The following is a 16673-nucleotide window of genomic DNA, read 5'->3' as shown; positions in this document are numbered from 1 at the left end:
GCTAGTGTTGTTTTCAAAACCCCTTATGCTACCAGTTCTGGATGCTTGTCTTATAGCCTGAAAGTGCTCGATTGATGCCCACCGGAAGTGCTCGATTTCATGAAGATCAAAATTTGGTTCATTTTTGGTATGGTTCCCTCATTTAAAAAATTTACAGGTCAGTCTCATTTTCTCCATAGAATCATATGCCTATTTATTGTATGTGAAGAGAGAGATAGATGAGTGAAAGAATTTCACAAGACAATTGATATGAACTTTTGAGGTTCTTCATGACAGTGATCGCTATGAAATTGTGCATGATATTGGTTTGGGAAATTATTGGGATAGCTAGGTTCATGGTTAATCATGTGAATGATGACCCTTAAGTCGCAAGAATGCTAATACTGATTATGGACCCATGTTGCCTTTATGCTTTTTAGCTTTTCGGATAATGATAATTTGAGAGCTAACACTTTTGACGGAAATCATCGATACAAGTCCCTAAAACGAGATGATTATTCATGTGATTGATGACCCTAAAGGCGCGCGAATTCTAATTATGATTATGGACCCATATTGCATTTATGCTTTTTAGCTTTTCGGATAATGATAATTTGAGGGCTGACCCTTTTGACGGAAATCATCGATGCGAGTCCCTAAAGCGAGATGGTTAGTCATGTGATCGATGGCCCTAAAGTCGCGAGAATGCTAATCCTGATTATAGACCCATGTTGCCTTTATACTTTTTAGCTTTTCGGATAATGATAATTTGAGGGCTGACCCTTTTGACGGAAATCATCGATGCAAGTCCCTAAAAAGAGGTTAATCATGTGATCGATGACCCTAAAGTCGCAAGAATGCTAATTATGATTATGGACTCATGTTTCCTTTATGCTTTTTAGCTTTTCGGATAATGATAATTTGAGGGCTGACCCTTTTGACGGAAATCATCGATGCGAGTCCCTAAAACGAGATGATTAATCATGTGAACGATGACCCTCAAGTTGCGAGAATACTAACTGATGATGGACCCGTGTTGCCTTTATGCTTTTTATGTTTTCGGTTAATGATAATTTGAGGGCTGATCCTTTTGACGGAAATCATCGATGCGAGTCCCTAAAACGTGATGGCTAATCATGTGATCGATGACCCTAAAGTAGCGAAAATGCTAATTATGATTATGGACTCATGTTGCCTTTATGCTTTTTAGCTTTTCGGATAATGATAATTTGAGGGCTGACCCTTTTGACGGAAATCACTGATGCGAGTCCCTAAAACGAGATGGTTAATTATGTGATCGATAACCCTAAAGTCGCAAGAATGCTAATTATGATTATGGACCTATGTTACCTTTATGCTTTTTAGCTTTTCGAATAAAGATAATTTGAGGGCTGACCCTTTTGACGGAAATCATTGATGCGAGTCCCCAAAACGAGATGGTTAATCATGTGATCGATGACCCTAAATTCGTGAGAATGCTAATTATGATTATGGACCCATGTTGCCTTTATGCGTTTTAGCTTTTCGGATAATGATAATTTGAGGGCTAACCCTTTTGACAGAAATCATTGATGCGAGTTCCTAAAATAAGATGGTTAATCATGTGATCGATGACCCTAAAGTCGCGAGAATGCTAATTCTGATTAAGACAACTTTGACAAGAGAATTTGAAAGGTTATATTTACCCCAAAACATTTGGTAATTGTAATGAATATGCTTCTGGAGGAGAGCTATTTGAGAAGATATGTAATGCAGGGGGGTTAAGTGAGGATGTGGTTCGTCTCCATTGCATTCATTCAGTTGTGAAGTGCTGTTGTATATGTCTTAAATGCCCACTTTTTTATTCTGCAGGCACGCTTCTTCTTCCAACAACTTATATCAGGTGTTAGTTATTGTCATGCAATGGTACATGTGTAGTTTTTGCTTTTTCCGCAGTGTATTTTCTGCCCAGAAGATACATGTATGACTTGAGCTTCTCTATTCTCTTTAATAAGTTGGTCAGTGTTTGTGCCTAGCAGAGAAAGTTTGATTGGTGTTAGCAAAATGACCCTTATACGGTTGGAGAACGTTGTTATGTGCTTCATTTTCTCCCCACACTCGCAGACATTTGCAGCGCAATGACAGAGGGTGTCGCGGTCGCCAAGTTGTGGAGGATGAGGTCTGTTTCTCTTTCTGCTATGTGATTTCTTATTCTTGGGGGTTTCTTATACATGGTTTTTCTTTGGTCAACTCTTATATTTGGTTAAAGTTTGGATTTTTACTTGTTGGGTTTTCTCAAAACGACTTGTTTCCCTTTGATTCGGTTATGGTATAATTGGATTTGGAGGGGAAAACCTATCTTAAAAATATGAATTACATATTTTCGTGGTTTTGAATTTTGTTAACTTATTTTGGATTTAATTGTCAATCTAACTTGGTTAGTGGGACAGATGCATCCCTAATACTACAGATACAAGAGGTTCTTGTGATTAATGTCAGAATGTTCACAGACCGCTGTCCGCTGTTTGGTGAGTATATACTCATGCTACTTTGGTCGTGTATTATGAGACATAGATCCTAACTGCAATGTTATTTACATATTTCTAGGATACGAGAATTCTGTTGATGTACTTCAAATTTATATTGGTGATGATTGAATTGATGAGTATGCTTTAAGGTAAACAAATGTCTCACCTGTCAAGTATACCGCTATTATATGACTCATTTGTATATGTTGACTGACGGATATAATCAGGTTTTTGGAAAGACACTTCAAAGGATTGTGATTCTTGTTTCTAGAGTTCCAAAGGAGACAAGCTTCCTACAAGTTCCTTGCAATATCCATTTGAGGCAAGCCATGAAGAGGGCAAATGAATATGGTGCAGTAGAAATTTGGATGAATGAGAGAGTATGAAGAGCTTGTGCAAACAACTGTGCATATTTTGTTTATGGCTTTCTTGAGGTGATGCTCTATTAAAACTAATACTACTTGTCAAATTTAAGATAACACTTTTGTACTTGTATGTGGAGAGTAAGGTCATTCTTGGTCACATCATTTAACACCAGTTTTACTACTGACAAATACAAATCTTCTCAAACATTGTTGCAGAGCTCCACTATGAAGGCTGCTGAATACTGATTCATATGGCAGTTTGAGGGGATTCCACCTTATCTAATTTGATGCAGAGTAGAGAGCTTCCAATGTTAGTAGTCTCTTTAAATAGCATGGCTAAAATTGGTTGTTTTGTTAATATTTTGGTATTCAATTTTCTAATTAAGTTTGTAGAAGTAAGATATACTGGGAAGGTGAGTTGTGGGGTGGGGGAGGGTAAACAACACACCTATTTTTAGTCTTTAATCTGTGAGGATAATATTTTTCATTTCATATTTTTTAATTATCTTCACTATGTTTCTAAAGCACTTAGTTAATAGTGAAGTTCTTTGTGAATATTATGGTTCTATCTATGGTATTTCATGATTGGTTAGCTCCTCTAGTATCAGACCTACTGATGGCGCCACAAATTTCAGGTAGAAACATTGATTTTGGCGGTAAGGTCAAAGACTTGCCCAAGGGATTGGAAAGAGAAAATAGAATAATTCAAACAATTGTGAGGGAGCTCTTATTTGCATTGGGACGTATGATTTTCATGATCACATGCAAATTGGGAGAGGTTCCTTAAAAGGGGTGATTTTTAAGTATAAGGCAATTTCAGATTCCTAACTAATTTATGGAAAGAATAAATGGATAGAGATTGTCGACATTAGGATACTGTAACCAATAGGTAGAATAGTTGTCATTAGACGGTGTTGAATAAAATGTTGGTGGGATGAGGTGCTGCCATGGAAGAGGAGGCGATCAGTAGTGGAAGGACAGAAATCGTGCTTGCTCTGGATAGAACTCACCGAAGATATCACCTGCAATGCCCATTCTTTATTTATCGGTTAGTCGTATCCTTGCATTCCTCCATTACCTCATTTTGGAATTTCATCATTTCTCATATTTTAATGACACATAAACATGTAGCCTTGTTCACAGTCCATTCTATATATCCGTTTTACCCTTTTAGCCTAGTTTTTCTTCCTAATCATTATATGCAAAAATATGTGCTTTTTTAACTTCGCTTACTGGAAAAGCTGTGGATAACATTTTTCGTGCTTTAGTTGTTGATCTTGGTGTTATCTCTGTCTTGATTGTTTTGTTGATTCTTATAATTATTGCTATTGTGCTTACCTCAAATTTGGTTCCAGACAGTTTTTCTATAGTTCCTTTCCTTGCTGTTCTTGTGTCTTGGTTCACGCGCGCGCGTGTGTATGAGAGCGAAAACATTTTCTGTTATGATCCAATGGTTGTGTCTGTGTGTGTCTAAATTGCCCTTGTAAATTCTACAAGTACAGAACAACTGATTCCAGATAATTATATCCTCATTCAGTACATGTGAACCAGAACGGCAGAACAAGCTCTCGCAGCTTCCAAAGATGATTAGTTGATTGAGAGAATGAGATGAGGAATAAGTATTGTGTACTGTATATTCCAATAAATAATTCAAACAATTAGAAATATCCTTATAATTTAATGAAAAAGATAACCATAAGTTAGAAAATATAAGTGTTGTATATATTCTCGTTGAATCCATCTATGCCTGACATCCCACTATAGGCAATTCATGATGTGTCCCATCCTTCTGTTTCAGATATACTGCACCAGAACAGTACATCATGAGCACACAAATCTCATATGTATCTTCAGCCCCAGTTGTAAAACTGCATTGTCCCCAATCTTATGGCAGGGTAAACATTTCTTCTGAATGATCCATGGCTTTTGAAGATAAATAACTTCCTTTATCTCGTAATAATATTTCCTTATTTTACTTATCATGGTTTTCTTGTTTCAAACAACTGAATTTGCTTGACAGATTTGATATTTATAGTGCTGGACTGCTGGTCTAATCTTTCTTCAAATGGTGAGTATCAAATAGTGATGAATCTGATGGTTAGCTTCGGAACTAATTGGTCAATTTTCATAATAATTTTCCCATGATATTGCGTAAATTAATAATATAAACCATCTCATCAAAGATTTATGGACATTTGTAAATTTGAAGTTAAAATGAGTTTGGCAATGTATTTTACACCCTTAGAGAGTTAGAGTTGATTGTGTTGATCTATTCAAATATTTTATTTAATGAAAACTTTTCTACAGACATTTCTTCAACCCTACTGACTTTGAACTTTATCAACTCCTATGTTTCTTTTGTAAAATGCAAATGGTGTGTGTCTATGTAATATGTATCTATCTTTACATTCATGGTACCTTTGCCATTTCAACAGGTTTTTTTTTTTGTTTAGCAGGTTTTTTTTTTGTGATTCTCTGGTTTTTGGTGTTCAGTGGTCTGATTCTTTTGATCTCATTGTCTTGGTAATTGGAAATTGATCATCTTTGTCTATCTTGATATCCTTCTCATTATTTGCTATTTGCTTACTAATATTCGGTTTATGTGATACTTAGCATCTCCGGTAACCCTCAAGACTTCATTTTCTATTTTTTTCCCTGTAAGCTCTTAACTTCTTGCACTTGTTTCCATTCTCTGATCACACACGCAAGGGAGAGTTCAAGTTCTTCCTATGGAGAACCTGGTTTAGAGAGCAAAAGAAAAGTAAACTGAATTGAATTCTGTTATTGATATTCTTGCCGAATACAAGAGGTACTCTCTTAATATATAGAGAGTGGGAGAAGCTTGCATAGCAAGCTGAATTCAGGAACTAATTCTAACCAACATAACAATTACAAAGAGTAAACTGACTCAACAACTAACAACAGCTGGTAACATCCTGCTGGCACTATAACTAACTAACTAACTCTATTCTCTAATAGTCCCCCTCAAACTCAAGGTGGGAGAGAAAGAGTAATATTGTCAACCGCATTGAGTTTGTCTCTTACAACCTCAAACCGAGTTGGAGACAGTGCCTTAGTGAAAATATATGTTGGAGATGGTGCCTTAGTGAAAATATATGTCCAGGGCATGTGATACACAAACATTGCCTTGTTGAGAATCTTTTCTAGAACGTAAAAAAGGTCTAAACTCCATGTGTTTTTTCTTTGTTGGCTTCTTGCTAGTTTTATTTCACTTTTTCATCTTTTGGTAGTCCTTATTCCTTGTTGAGCTTTTCTTGATTGTCTTTGTGCTAAACATTGTTTTTTCATTTATTTATTTTCCATTTCACCTCTGAAGTTTGTGAAGTGTTTGAAGGGGCTCCACAAGACAAGACCACTTTTAATCTCACACGTTGTTACATCTTCTAATGTGGTTTTCTTTTGTGAAAAGGTGGAAAAGAGATAAGGAGCGGAACAAGAGAAGAGTACTCAATAGAGAAAAAATCATAAAAAGTATGACACAATTGTATTGGCAGGTGAGTGAGAAAATTAAAAAGAAAAAGTAAGATTCTTATGTTGAATATTCACTAGTTTGCCATTTTCCCCATTTAGTTAATTGTTCTCTTATTTTCTCCGTTTACAACTGTATTGTTTGTTATAGTACGTCTGTATTAGGAGTTCTCATTTTAATCTCACACGTTGTTACATCTTCTAGTGTGGTTTTCTTTTGTGAAAAGGTGGAAAAGAGATAAGGAGTGGAACAAGAGAAGAGTACTCAATAGAGAAAAAATCATAAAAAGTATGACACAATTGTATTGGCAGGTGAGTGAGAAAATTAAAAAGAAAAAGTAAGATTCTCATGTTGAATATTCACTAGTTTGCCATTTTCCCCATTTAGTTAATTGTTCTCTTATTTTCTCCTTTTACAATTGTATTGTTTGTTATAGTACGTCTGTATTAGGAGTTCTCATTGTAATTTTTCTTTTTAGATTGTATCTAGGATCAAATCTGTGTACTTTGTAGTTCCTTTGTATTAGGATATAGTTTTGTACTTTTCTTTTTCTCTTGTAAGTGGACTTTGGACATTCTTTGGGACCCTTTGGTTCATCCTTACATATTTGCTTTGCTTGTTTGTGCATCATTATAAATAGGATCTTTTGGATGATCCTCTAGGCTAGATTTAGGACCCTTTGGAGTGGTTCATCTTACATATTTGCTTACCTTTTGCTTTTTTGTCTGCATCATATCTTCTTGTGATGGCTAGTTGTTTGGGAGCAATTCTTCACTTTCCCCTATATCGAACATATTCATGGACCTGCAACATCAAGCCCAAAAGTTGACCATGCAATTAGATACAAAAGAAAATATTAGAAGAAAATATAAGAGTGCTAAAAGAAGATAGATGGTGACTTTTATAGTTCTTTAGTGACATTTAGGGACCCTAAAGTTAAAAAGAACATCCGAGAGAATCTATGAAGACATGTTATTATCCAACTTCCAAACCTAGAGAAGCAGAGTCAAACATGAAACCCTTCAAGTGTGTTGAGGTCACATTGCCTCTCAAAGTCCTACATGCTTTCTTACTTCAAAATTATTGGGGGCATTTTAAGTTTAAGTTCTTCCCATTCTACATCTTCCTCCAATGAACAAGAGATTGTTGAATATTGTTTAGAGGGAGATTATTACCTAGTATAGATGGTGAGGTAACCAAATAGAAAACATCTTTTGTACAAGATGACTAATTAGTGGGCATAAATGTTCCATTATTAATAGTGTCACTTAAGTGGCTAGCTCTAGGAGAGTGAATAAGCTAGGATTTGTTGTAAATCCTCATCCAAAGCATATAAGCTTCAATGGCTTTTTGCCCAAGAAGACTTGGTTGTAAATAAGCAAGTCCTACTTCCCTTGTTCATAGGAAAGAGTAATCATGTTGTCTTATGTAATGCGGTGCCCATGGAAGCAAGCCATGTCTTTCCCACGAAATATGATAAACAAGTGAATCGTATGAATCAAGTAACGCGGTGGCTACAAATGTATTAGTGTTGAAGCAATGTTTATGAATCAATGCGTGCATTTGCTGACCGTGGGTGAGGAGAAGGGTGTTGGCACATGCGGGTAAGATGGCTGAGAAGGTGAAGTGGTTGGGGTATATTTCGGTGGCTCTCATGCGGTAACTGGAAGAGTTCAGGGCTTGGAATTGTTTGTTGGAATGAGGGAGTTGGGTGATGAGGGTGGTCCAAGTGACCACGTTGTTTGGTGCAGCTGAGTAGAACTTAGGAGCTGGATTTCCATGGCTAACAAACTGTAACAGTGGCAAGCGAAGTTTCATAGTAGCACTCTAGAGACAGATGATAAGCATGACAATGTACTAAATAAATCATGCTTCACTGTTTTTTTGGACAAAGATTTTTTTATTTGGTCTCAAATATTGAATATAGCTTTTTTTGGACAAAGATTGAATAATCATGCTTCACTGTTTCAAGCGAAACAGCAATGTTTGTTACAAATCAGTGCATAACTGCACTTCTTAGGACCAATGGGCCGATCCATAAAAATGTGAGTTGGGTTATTAGGATTTATTTCCTGAGAGGAAAATTTTGCATTTGTTTGATAATCCATAACGAAAAAGCTTATATATGTTTTTGGTTCATTAAAATAAGTGAAATTTAGTTTTAGTCATCATATTTCAAATGATATTCTTTAAATATATATAGATATATACTTATATGTGAAAGTATGAACACGATATTACTTTAATAAATGATATCAGTTCCTTTCAAAAAAAAAAATGTACCATCTACGAGACTAAGATTTTTTGTACCATCCAAGAATTTACCTATACAGTCAGTTAGCCTAATTTCATGGCCAAAGACAAAAGCGTCTCCTTAAATCTTTGCTTGAATCACCCCACCATATAGTCGCTCCATATAAGGAAGGGGTTGATGAAGATCCGCAAGTTTAACTCTCAAATCAAGCAATGATGACCTAGTTTGGAGATATATATGTGGGGTCTCCGACCTCTCCAAGGTTGGACTTGGGAGAGCGCGTATGCAATTAAATGCAAGGAATCTAATCGTTGGAGCCAAAATGGTGGAATGATCTACGGCTTGTAGGTTGCCGCGGCGACAGGAAGCAACGGTGGAGATGGAGGCATGAATGATTAATATAATCGCATGTTATTTTGTTCCGTTTGTTCCTTTGTGTTTAAGCTAACGGTCGGTCATGTTAGAAACCGTTGCATCACGTGTGCCTGCCAGCTCCTGCACATTCTTTTCTCTGTTTTTCCAGCGCTGCAACGCCATGGAGAATGAATGCATCGCATAATTCGCATTCTTGATTGGTTGTAGAATCAGAGATAAAGTCACATCATGGTTAGTTGTGAAAGTTGAAAGAAAAGGAGGTAACACCAGATCTTGCCTTTAATTAGGACTCTTTGCCATAAAAATGTGAGTTGGGTTATAGGTTTTAGTATAGTATAAGCTCAGATATACACTACTATAAGTTTATTTATTTTGTGCTAATTTTGTATTGTATAAGTATATCCGTCAATCTACTATTATACGTTAAAATAATGAATTATTTAATCCACCTGATGATGGATAAGACCTTATAAAAATATTACGTATAAATTACTTAAAAATATTTAACTCACTGCCACTACCGCATCACAATCATCACTGCTACCACTATCGTAGCCACTAGTCCACCACCACTATCATCACCGCCATCGCTACCACCATCATCATAATGTCCACCCTCTGTCGACGTCGTCATGCCGACACAACGTCAATTGCCATCACCTCAAACATGACCATCCAGCCCATTGGTCACCACCACTCTCTTCTTCGCCTTTTGTTTCTATTGTTACTCGGTAAAGTTGGTTCTAAAGTTGTCTGTTTCATTGATCTCAATGTTGGTAGTTTTTTGTAGTCTCATTTCGATGTCGTTGAAGCAACAATGTGGGCTTCCCTGAAGGTTGTTTAGATTGCAGCTCTAGCAGAGCCAAATAACTTGCAAAAGTTGGAGCTATTGGTTAAATTGGAAAAAATTATTGCTCTGAAAGTCAACCAAATTCGTTGTTGGCAGGAATTTAGGTTTAAGAGTTTTGCTTGGTTTTCTAGTATGTTAGTCCTTGTATCAACATGAATGATGAGCATGTTTTATCGTTAATGTTTTATCTTATTGCATTGTGGTATCATTCCTTAGAGTTTTATTCTCACTGAAGTATGCTTGTGCTTGTGCATTACATGGATTTTTTTATTACAGGGAGGAAAACTCATTACATGCTTTGTTTATACTGTAATACTCCCTCTGTTCTTTAATATAAGAACCAAGCAGTCACTTCACACCCTTTAAGAAATTTAGCTAATCTAGATAATTGCATTAAATTTGTTCTCATTTTATATCAACTTTCCAAAGTTACCCTCCACTCATTATTCTTCATTTCTATGCATCATTAATGCTATAGGAAGTAGAAAGAGAGTGAAATTCAATGAAATAAGGGCATTCTTGTCCAAAAATAATCAATTCTCCACATACTTCAAGTTGGTTCTTTAAGGACCAAGTGCATTTTCTATTTGATTCTTATAAATAGGAACGGAGGGAGTACTTAACAGAAATGATTACTAATTTAATATATATATTATTTAATTTCTTTTTGGATATTTGTTGGAAAATAGCATTGTGCCACTAACTATAACTTTGAATACTTAATATATTTTTATAATATAAAAATATGAATTTTTTTTATTATATTAATTTTTATGAATTGATAATTAATATTTAAACTAATCTTAATATTTAGTATTTTAATTATATCTATCAGAGGTTGTACAATTAATTATTAAATAAATAAATACAATTAGTACTGTAAAATTAATTAATAAGTAATTATTATTATCATTAATGTAAAGCTTGGAGTCAATTATAATTTTTTTAAATCAATTATAATTAATAATACCATATAATGACACTAGAAAGTTTAGAACTAATTTTTCTAAAACATTTAATATTTGGGTAAACTTCTAACATAAGTATTTATTAATAAATAGTGATGTATTAATTATCATTTACTTCTAATTCTTAATATATATTTTAGTATAAGAATTTGACTTTGTTTCATTTTAATATTCTTAATTTTTTTCCTAAAAACAAAAAGTAGTTTTTCCATTTTAATATTGTGAATAATTTAGAGGGGTAACGTTAATATCTTGATTTCCAATGTGTAGTAGGCACGTGGTGCATGTATGGAGGCAGATGAGATATGTTTCTCCAATCCAATGGCCTATATATAAATACGCACCCACCCACCGCTTCACTCGTCCCTATCACATTCTCCTTCACGTCACGTTCTTCTTTTGTAGCATTTGGTAAAGTTGCTTGCTTCAATTCCTTCCTTTTGTTGCACAACACTACAACAGAACTGAAACTAAGAAAATGGCTAGCGAAGGCACACTCAACTTCATTGACATCCTCCTCGCCATCCTCCTCCCTCCTCTCGGGGTCTTCCTCAAGTTTGGCTGCCATGTATGTATACATATTCTCCCAATCTCAATCATTTTTTTTTCTCTTAATTAATTATTTCACTTGCATCGTGCTCTGTCTCATATATTTTGCAGGTTGAGTTCTGGATCTGTTTGGTTCTCACCCTTTTTGGCTATATTCCTGGAATCATCTATGCTGTCTATGCCATCACCAAGTGATTTAGTTTTCACCTTTAATTTGGACTGTAAGTGCCAATTTTCTCTCTAATTTTTTTACCAATGCACTTAACTTTGGGGCTTTTTTTTCATAAAAAAATTACTGCTCATGCCAGGCATGTATGTTAAAGATGCACTAATTAAACTTATTGATGTGTATGCTATATAATTGATATTTTTGTTTTTAAGATCCAAGTGCATGGCTTGTATTCAGATAAACTAGTTTTGCTTTTACATAGAGGGTAGTGCCCTGTTATGTATAAAAAAATGTTTAGATTCAATTGCATTGAGTTAATTGGGACTGAGTTGTGAGGTGTAGTTAACCTATGCTCCCAGATTAGAGTCTTTTTCTACTGTGATTGGTGGAGTTTGTCTTTTTCCTGTCTTTGTAGGGATTAGTCTCATGCTGCCGTCGCATAATTTGGGGGAAAAAATATAGGCATGTTTGGCTGCAGTTTTGTTTTCAGTTCTTACAAACAATTTTCAGAAACAATTTTTAAAAACAGTTTTAAGTTGAAGAAAACAGGTTGAATGACATGTTTTCCAACATTTAGAAAACCGATATCTGAAAACTAAAACCAGAAACGGAAAACATCTTTTAGCTGTTTTGATTTTTTAGTTTAAAAAACTGAAAATGAGAACTGTTTTCAAAAACTGTTTTTGAAAACAGGTCATACCAAACTGATTTTCAGTTAAACTGACCGTTTTGAAAATAAGAAACAAACATACCCTTAAATTCACTATCTCAACATAACTCTAGTTATTCCAAAAAGGGGGGGGGAAGGAAAATGGAAGGAAGAACCAAAGAAGATTAGTGAGTGCCTATAAAAAAAAAAAGATTAGTGAGTGGGTTTCATACGCACACTTTTGATGTTGTCTTCTCCTTGGGAAATAATTGTGATTAGGTGGTGTCAGCTATGCTTTACCTTACTTTTTTGGTTGTTAATTTTTCACCAATTTTGACAAGGAATTATTGGACTTAATTTGCTTTTAATTTGTTTCTGAAGTAATTAATTATTGACTAACCGATGAAAATCAATGACTTTATTGACAGGTAGGTGATGAATAGCTGTCATGTGTGCTGGAGCTTCTCTCGATTCAGATATTTATGGATTATGGACAAAAGTTATTTTTTTCCCCTCTGTATCAGTGTCAGTACTCTTTTTTAATTTTTTTCTTGTGCTTTTAGATTCTGTTTTTGTTCTGATGTCATGTGGGAATGAAAGTGTGAACCTTATGGTCTCTAGATAAGATAATTCGTATTGAAATATAGTAGTACTATTTTATTGGTTTCAATCTTCTTGTTCATGTGTCCTACCTAGAATGTTTTTCATTCATGTTTGGTCCAGATTTTCCTTCATCAGTCTGAAGGCTTTAAAATCAATTCGTAAAAGCGCATGCCCAGAGTCTAAAAGTAGATGTAGTCATGTGATTATTAAACCACTTTTAATTTCTCTTTTTTTAAATCACTTTTAATCTCTACCACATGATTATACAATTTAATGTTTCTATCTTTCATAATAAAAATTATTTACCTGATATTAAGGGTGCTCCTAGGCAAGTTGAAACATGTTCTAATTATTTTTCACTTGACTTAAAGATTGATCGAACAAGTTTTTAAACTCATGTCGTTTCTAGAACAAAAGAAACTTTATGAGGCGTGTGATGCATTTCAAACATGCACGCAAATGAGCAAGTACGCGGTATCACAAATAGTAAGAGACCCGAAAGACTAAAGCATGAACACTTGATTTCAGAGAAAGAGTTCATTGTTTAGACAATCAAATAGTGATTTGGTTGTAATCTTACAAGAAGAAATAAAGAAAGCAATCAAAACTAATTTAAAGGTGAGATTAAAGAAGTATCAAAATTGCGAAGTAATTGAATCATATCCTCCAAATTTATATATTCAACCTAAAGTTCATATTTAAATCAATCAACTATATTAAATTGATATAAGTTGTTAGACTCTACTAACTATCTACCAAGTGCAGAAAAATATGGAAGTTTGTCACGTGGCTTTATGATTTTTTTTTACATGATTTCATGAAATTCAAAATTGAAAAACTCAAATGTAATATACAGAATTTGGATTTCAAATGGATAAAAGCCTCTTCTACTTCATACCAATAGCTAGTCCGCATGTTCCAAAATTTTCAAGGGCAAAACTAAATACTCCATCCCACAACTAAATACACCAATCTTTTATAGAAAAAAGTATAAAATAGCTCTATCTAATGATCTCCTTCACTGTATCCTGGGGAGACAACGAGAGCACATAAGCCAAGGAAGCAAGATACTAGAAGAATCATACATTCATTTTTTACTCAAAACCTTAAATCTTCGACTCACACTTGAATTTCTAGCACTCTTTCCCCCTACTTCTGTATTCTTCTTATTCCTCTCTCACCTTACGCATTCTCATTCCCTTCAATCTTCTCTCTTCTCTTCACCATCCCCCTTCTCCTTCAACGCCATCTTCTCCTTTATTCTTGTTTTTTTTTAATTGTGCACACCATCATGTCTCTTTAGTTTTGGACGTGTCGTGTGTTGAGCCTTGGGCCAAACTCGGATTCCATGTAACTCAGGCCTTTGGGCTCCCAACATTTTGCGGTTACTAACGTTGATGGAATTTTTGACAAAAATGAACTTTGCGCACCTATATATATAAATGGTCAAACTGTATTACAACACACACTCGAGCCTGGTATATCACTAACACCCTCGTTTGTCTTTTGTCCTTTGGTTTAGAATCCAAAAGGAATATTGAAGGAAGAAAAAAGTTTGATTTACATACTAAAAATACTTCCGCTTAATAAAATAATAAAATAGAGAAAAATGAGTGATATGATAAGTGATGCGATAGGAAAATAAAAAATAGATAAAAAAAGTAAATGAAAATAAAATAGAAGAAAAATTAAGGGGTGAATGAATTAAAATTCTTAGAAAAAAAAACCATTAATGTGAAAAGTAAAGAAGACATAATTTTTTTTGAAAAGAAGACATTAATTATTAGTTGCAAAGAAACAAAGAAAGTAGACAAGACAGTAGTGGAAGCATGTTGATTTTTTGTTTTTTTTTTAATTTATAACATATTTTTTAAACATATTTACTAATGTAGAGTACTTTTTTTATTATATACATACCAAATTGGTGTAAATCGCCGGTTCTGAGTGGTGATACCAATTTTTTGATTTTTTTTATAAAATCACTACAGCCATTGGTAATACCAATCTTTTTTTTCAAATTTTTTTTATTTGCAATGGAAAATTCCGTCACAGAGTCCTCGTGCAAGTATAAATACCATCAGTGACTTTTCAATCTCTATCACTTTTTCTCCTTTTGCGACGGAAAACTCTGTCACAAATGATATCCCGTCGCTCTATAATTTGTGACGAAATTTCTCTCTCAAATTCTGTCGCTAATTAAAAGGACATTGTGACGGAATAAAAATCCGTCGCAATAATTTTCCGTCATATGATATTTGCGACGGAAGACTTCTCACTCCACACCCCGTCACTAGCTGTTTATATTTTGCACTAGGACTTTGTGACGGAAAATTCATCGCAAATAAAGAAAGTCAAAAAAACGTGATTAAATAAAATGTTGCGGCGGAAAATTCCCTCTCAAGAATCCGTCGCTAGTTCACAAGGATTGTGTGACGGAATAAACACCCGTCGCTAAATATTTTGTGACGGTAGACTTCTCACCCCACATTCCGTCACTAATGCTGTTTATATTTTGCACTCGGATTTTGTGACGGAACTTCCCGTCGCCAAAAAATAAAGTGAAAAAAAGAAATTATATCACAACCAGCAGTGACGATTTTATTAAAAAAAATAGGTATCAGAATTTACACAAATTCGGTAATAAATAAAAAGTTTTGGTAAATGTGTTTAAAATATATACTATAAACATAAAATAACCAAGCATGTTTGTACAAGAATAATACTGGTATATTTTCCGATGTATCAAAAAAGAATAATACCGGTATACACAAGAAATGAAATAGTTAACCTAATAAGTCTTATTAAATTACAATATCATGTAAGTGCAACTACAAGCAGTCAAGCAAAATGCACTTAAAAAAAAAAACTACAAGCAAAATGCATTATTTTCATGCATGATGAGTGAAAAATATAAAATTTATATGGAGGTGAAAATAACATTTAAATATTATTCTTATTAAGAAATTATTTTTTTCTTAAGGAACGATTGTCCCATTTTATCCCTATCTGATCCGAACCATATGATTATTCTAAGTCCTAAACTGCAGCCGGATCAAATTGAAGGTTTGAAAGACTTTTTTGTGGTTAGCAATGAAATCACAAGATTTGTTGTCAATTCCAGGTTCAGCTACCCCCAACTTCCTTTGTCATAATGGCCAGGCCACACTTTGCCACCAGCTTCAAAGGTATCACCACATTGCACTCTTTTAGCCTTATTGGATTTGAAGAAAAGGTTGAAAACGAAGAAGAATTTGAAAGAAGATTTCCTCTGTCTTTGTTGCTTGCCATAAGCTAGCTACTGAAATCAAACACTCTTTTAATGTTGATCAATGAGCACACCACACTACTTTGATGATAATGTTCAATTGAAAAGTTAGGATCTCAATTTATAAATAGAAGAGCAGGATACTGAGTAAAACAAACAACTAGGTCTAGGATGGTAAATGGTGTTTTTTTTCTTCTTCTTAATTTAAGGGGATCGATGAATGGTAAAGAATCTGATTAAGAAATTTGGCAGGACATTAAATATGCAGGGTTATATATGTAATTAAAATTATGGTTCTGTTCTATTGACTTAGAGTTAACAAACACAACACACTACAAAAAAAAAGTCATTTTGCGGCGCTTTTGGAAGCATTGTGCGGCGGTTTTAACCGCCGCAGAATGTATACTGGGGCATTTCCTCGAGCGCCGCAGTTACGAGCGTCGGGGGCCGTTCTGCGGCGCTTATATCCAAGCGTTGGAATAACCGCCGCAGTATATAGCGGCGGTTAAAAGCGCCGCAAAACCTGTAATTCATTCCGCCTCTGTTTTGCGGCGGTTTCTAACCGCCGCAAAGTTCTACAGTGAGTTTTTTTTTTGCTAGGGGGAGTTTTAAAATAGTTTTTCAAATTTTTTTAAAAGTCAAATTATATA

General features: G+C 34.6%; 1 protein-coding gene and 1 long non-coding RNA gene across 4 annotated transcripts; both read left to right on the top strand.

The window, feature by feature from the left end:
* On the top strand, positions 1-7140 carry LOC130730958 (uncharacterized). Of its 3 annotated transcripts, XR_009016534.1 has the most exons (12): positions 1-157; positions 1831-1884; positions 1998-2137; positions 2409-2486; positions 2566-2635; positions 2714-2920; positions 3068-3161; positions 3487-3899; positions 4650-4746; positions 4872-4919; positions 6282-6366; positions 6568-7140. It is a non-coding gene; the product is annotated as an uncharacterized LOC130730958 (long non-coding RNA). The 3 variants fall into 3 exon arrangements; XR_009016535.1 differs by having other exon boundaries at positions 1831-1861; positions 6282-7140; XR_009016533.1 differs by having other exon boundaries at positions 6282-7140.
* A 4002-nt stretch (positions 7141-11142) lies between these two features.
* Positions 11143-12825, top strand: LOC130730957 (hydrophobic protein RCI2A-like). Its single transcript, XM_057583113.1, has 3 exons — positions 11143-11356; positions 11449-11558; positions 12584-12825. Exons 1-2 carry the CDS (start codon positions 11267-11269, stop codon positions 11530-11532), a joined length of 174 nt encoding a protein of 57 aa, XP_057439096.1. The 5' UTR covers positions 11143-11266; the 3' UTR covers positions 11533-11558; positions 12584-12825.
* The last annotated feature ends 3848 nt before the right edge of the window (positions 12826-16673 follow it).

Source organism: Lotus japonicus, chromosome 1 (assembly GCF_012489685.1).
Source record: "Lotus japonicus ecotype B-129 chromosome 1, LjGifu_v1.2".
In the NCBI taxonomy this organism is placed as follows: Eukaryota; Viridiplantae; Streptophyta; class Magnoliopsida; order Fabales; family Fabaceae; genus Lotus; species Lotus japonicus.
The sequence above is the reverse complement of the archived record's forward strand: the minus strand, read 5'-3'. Positions and strand labels throughout refer to the sequence as shown.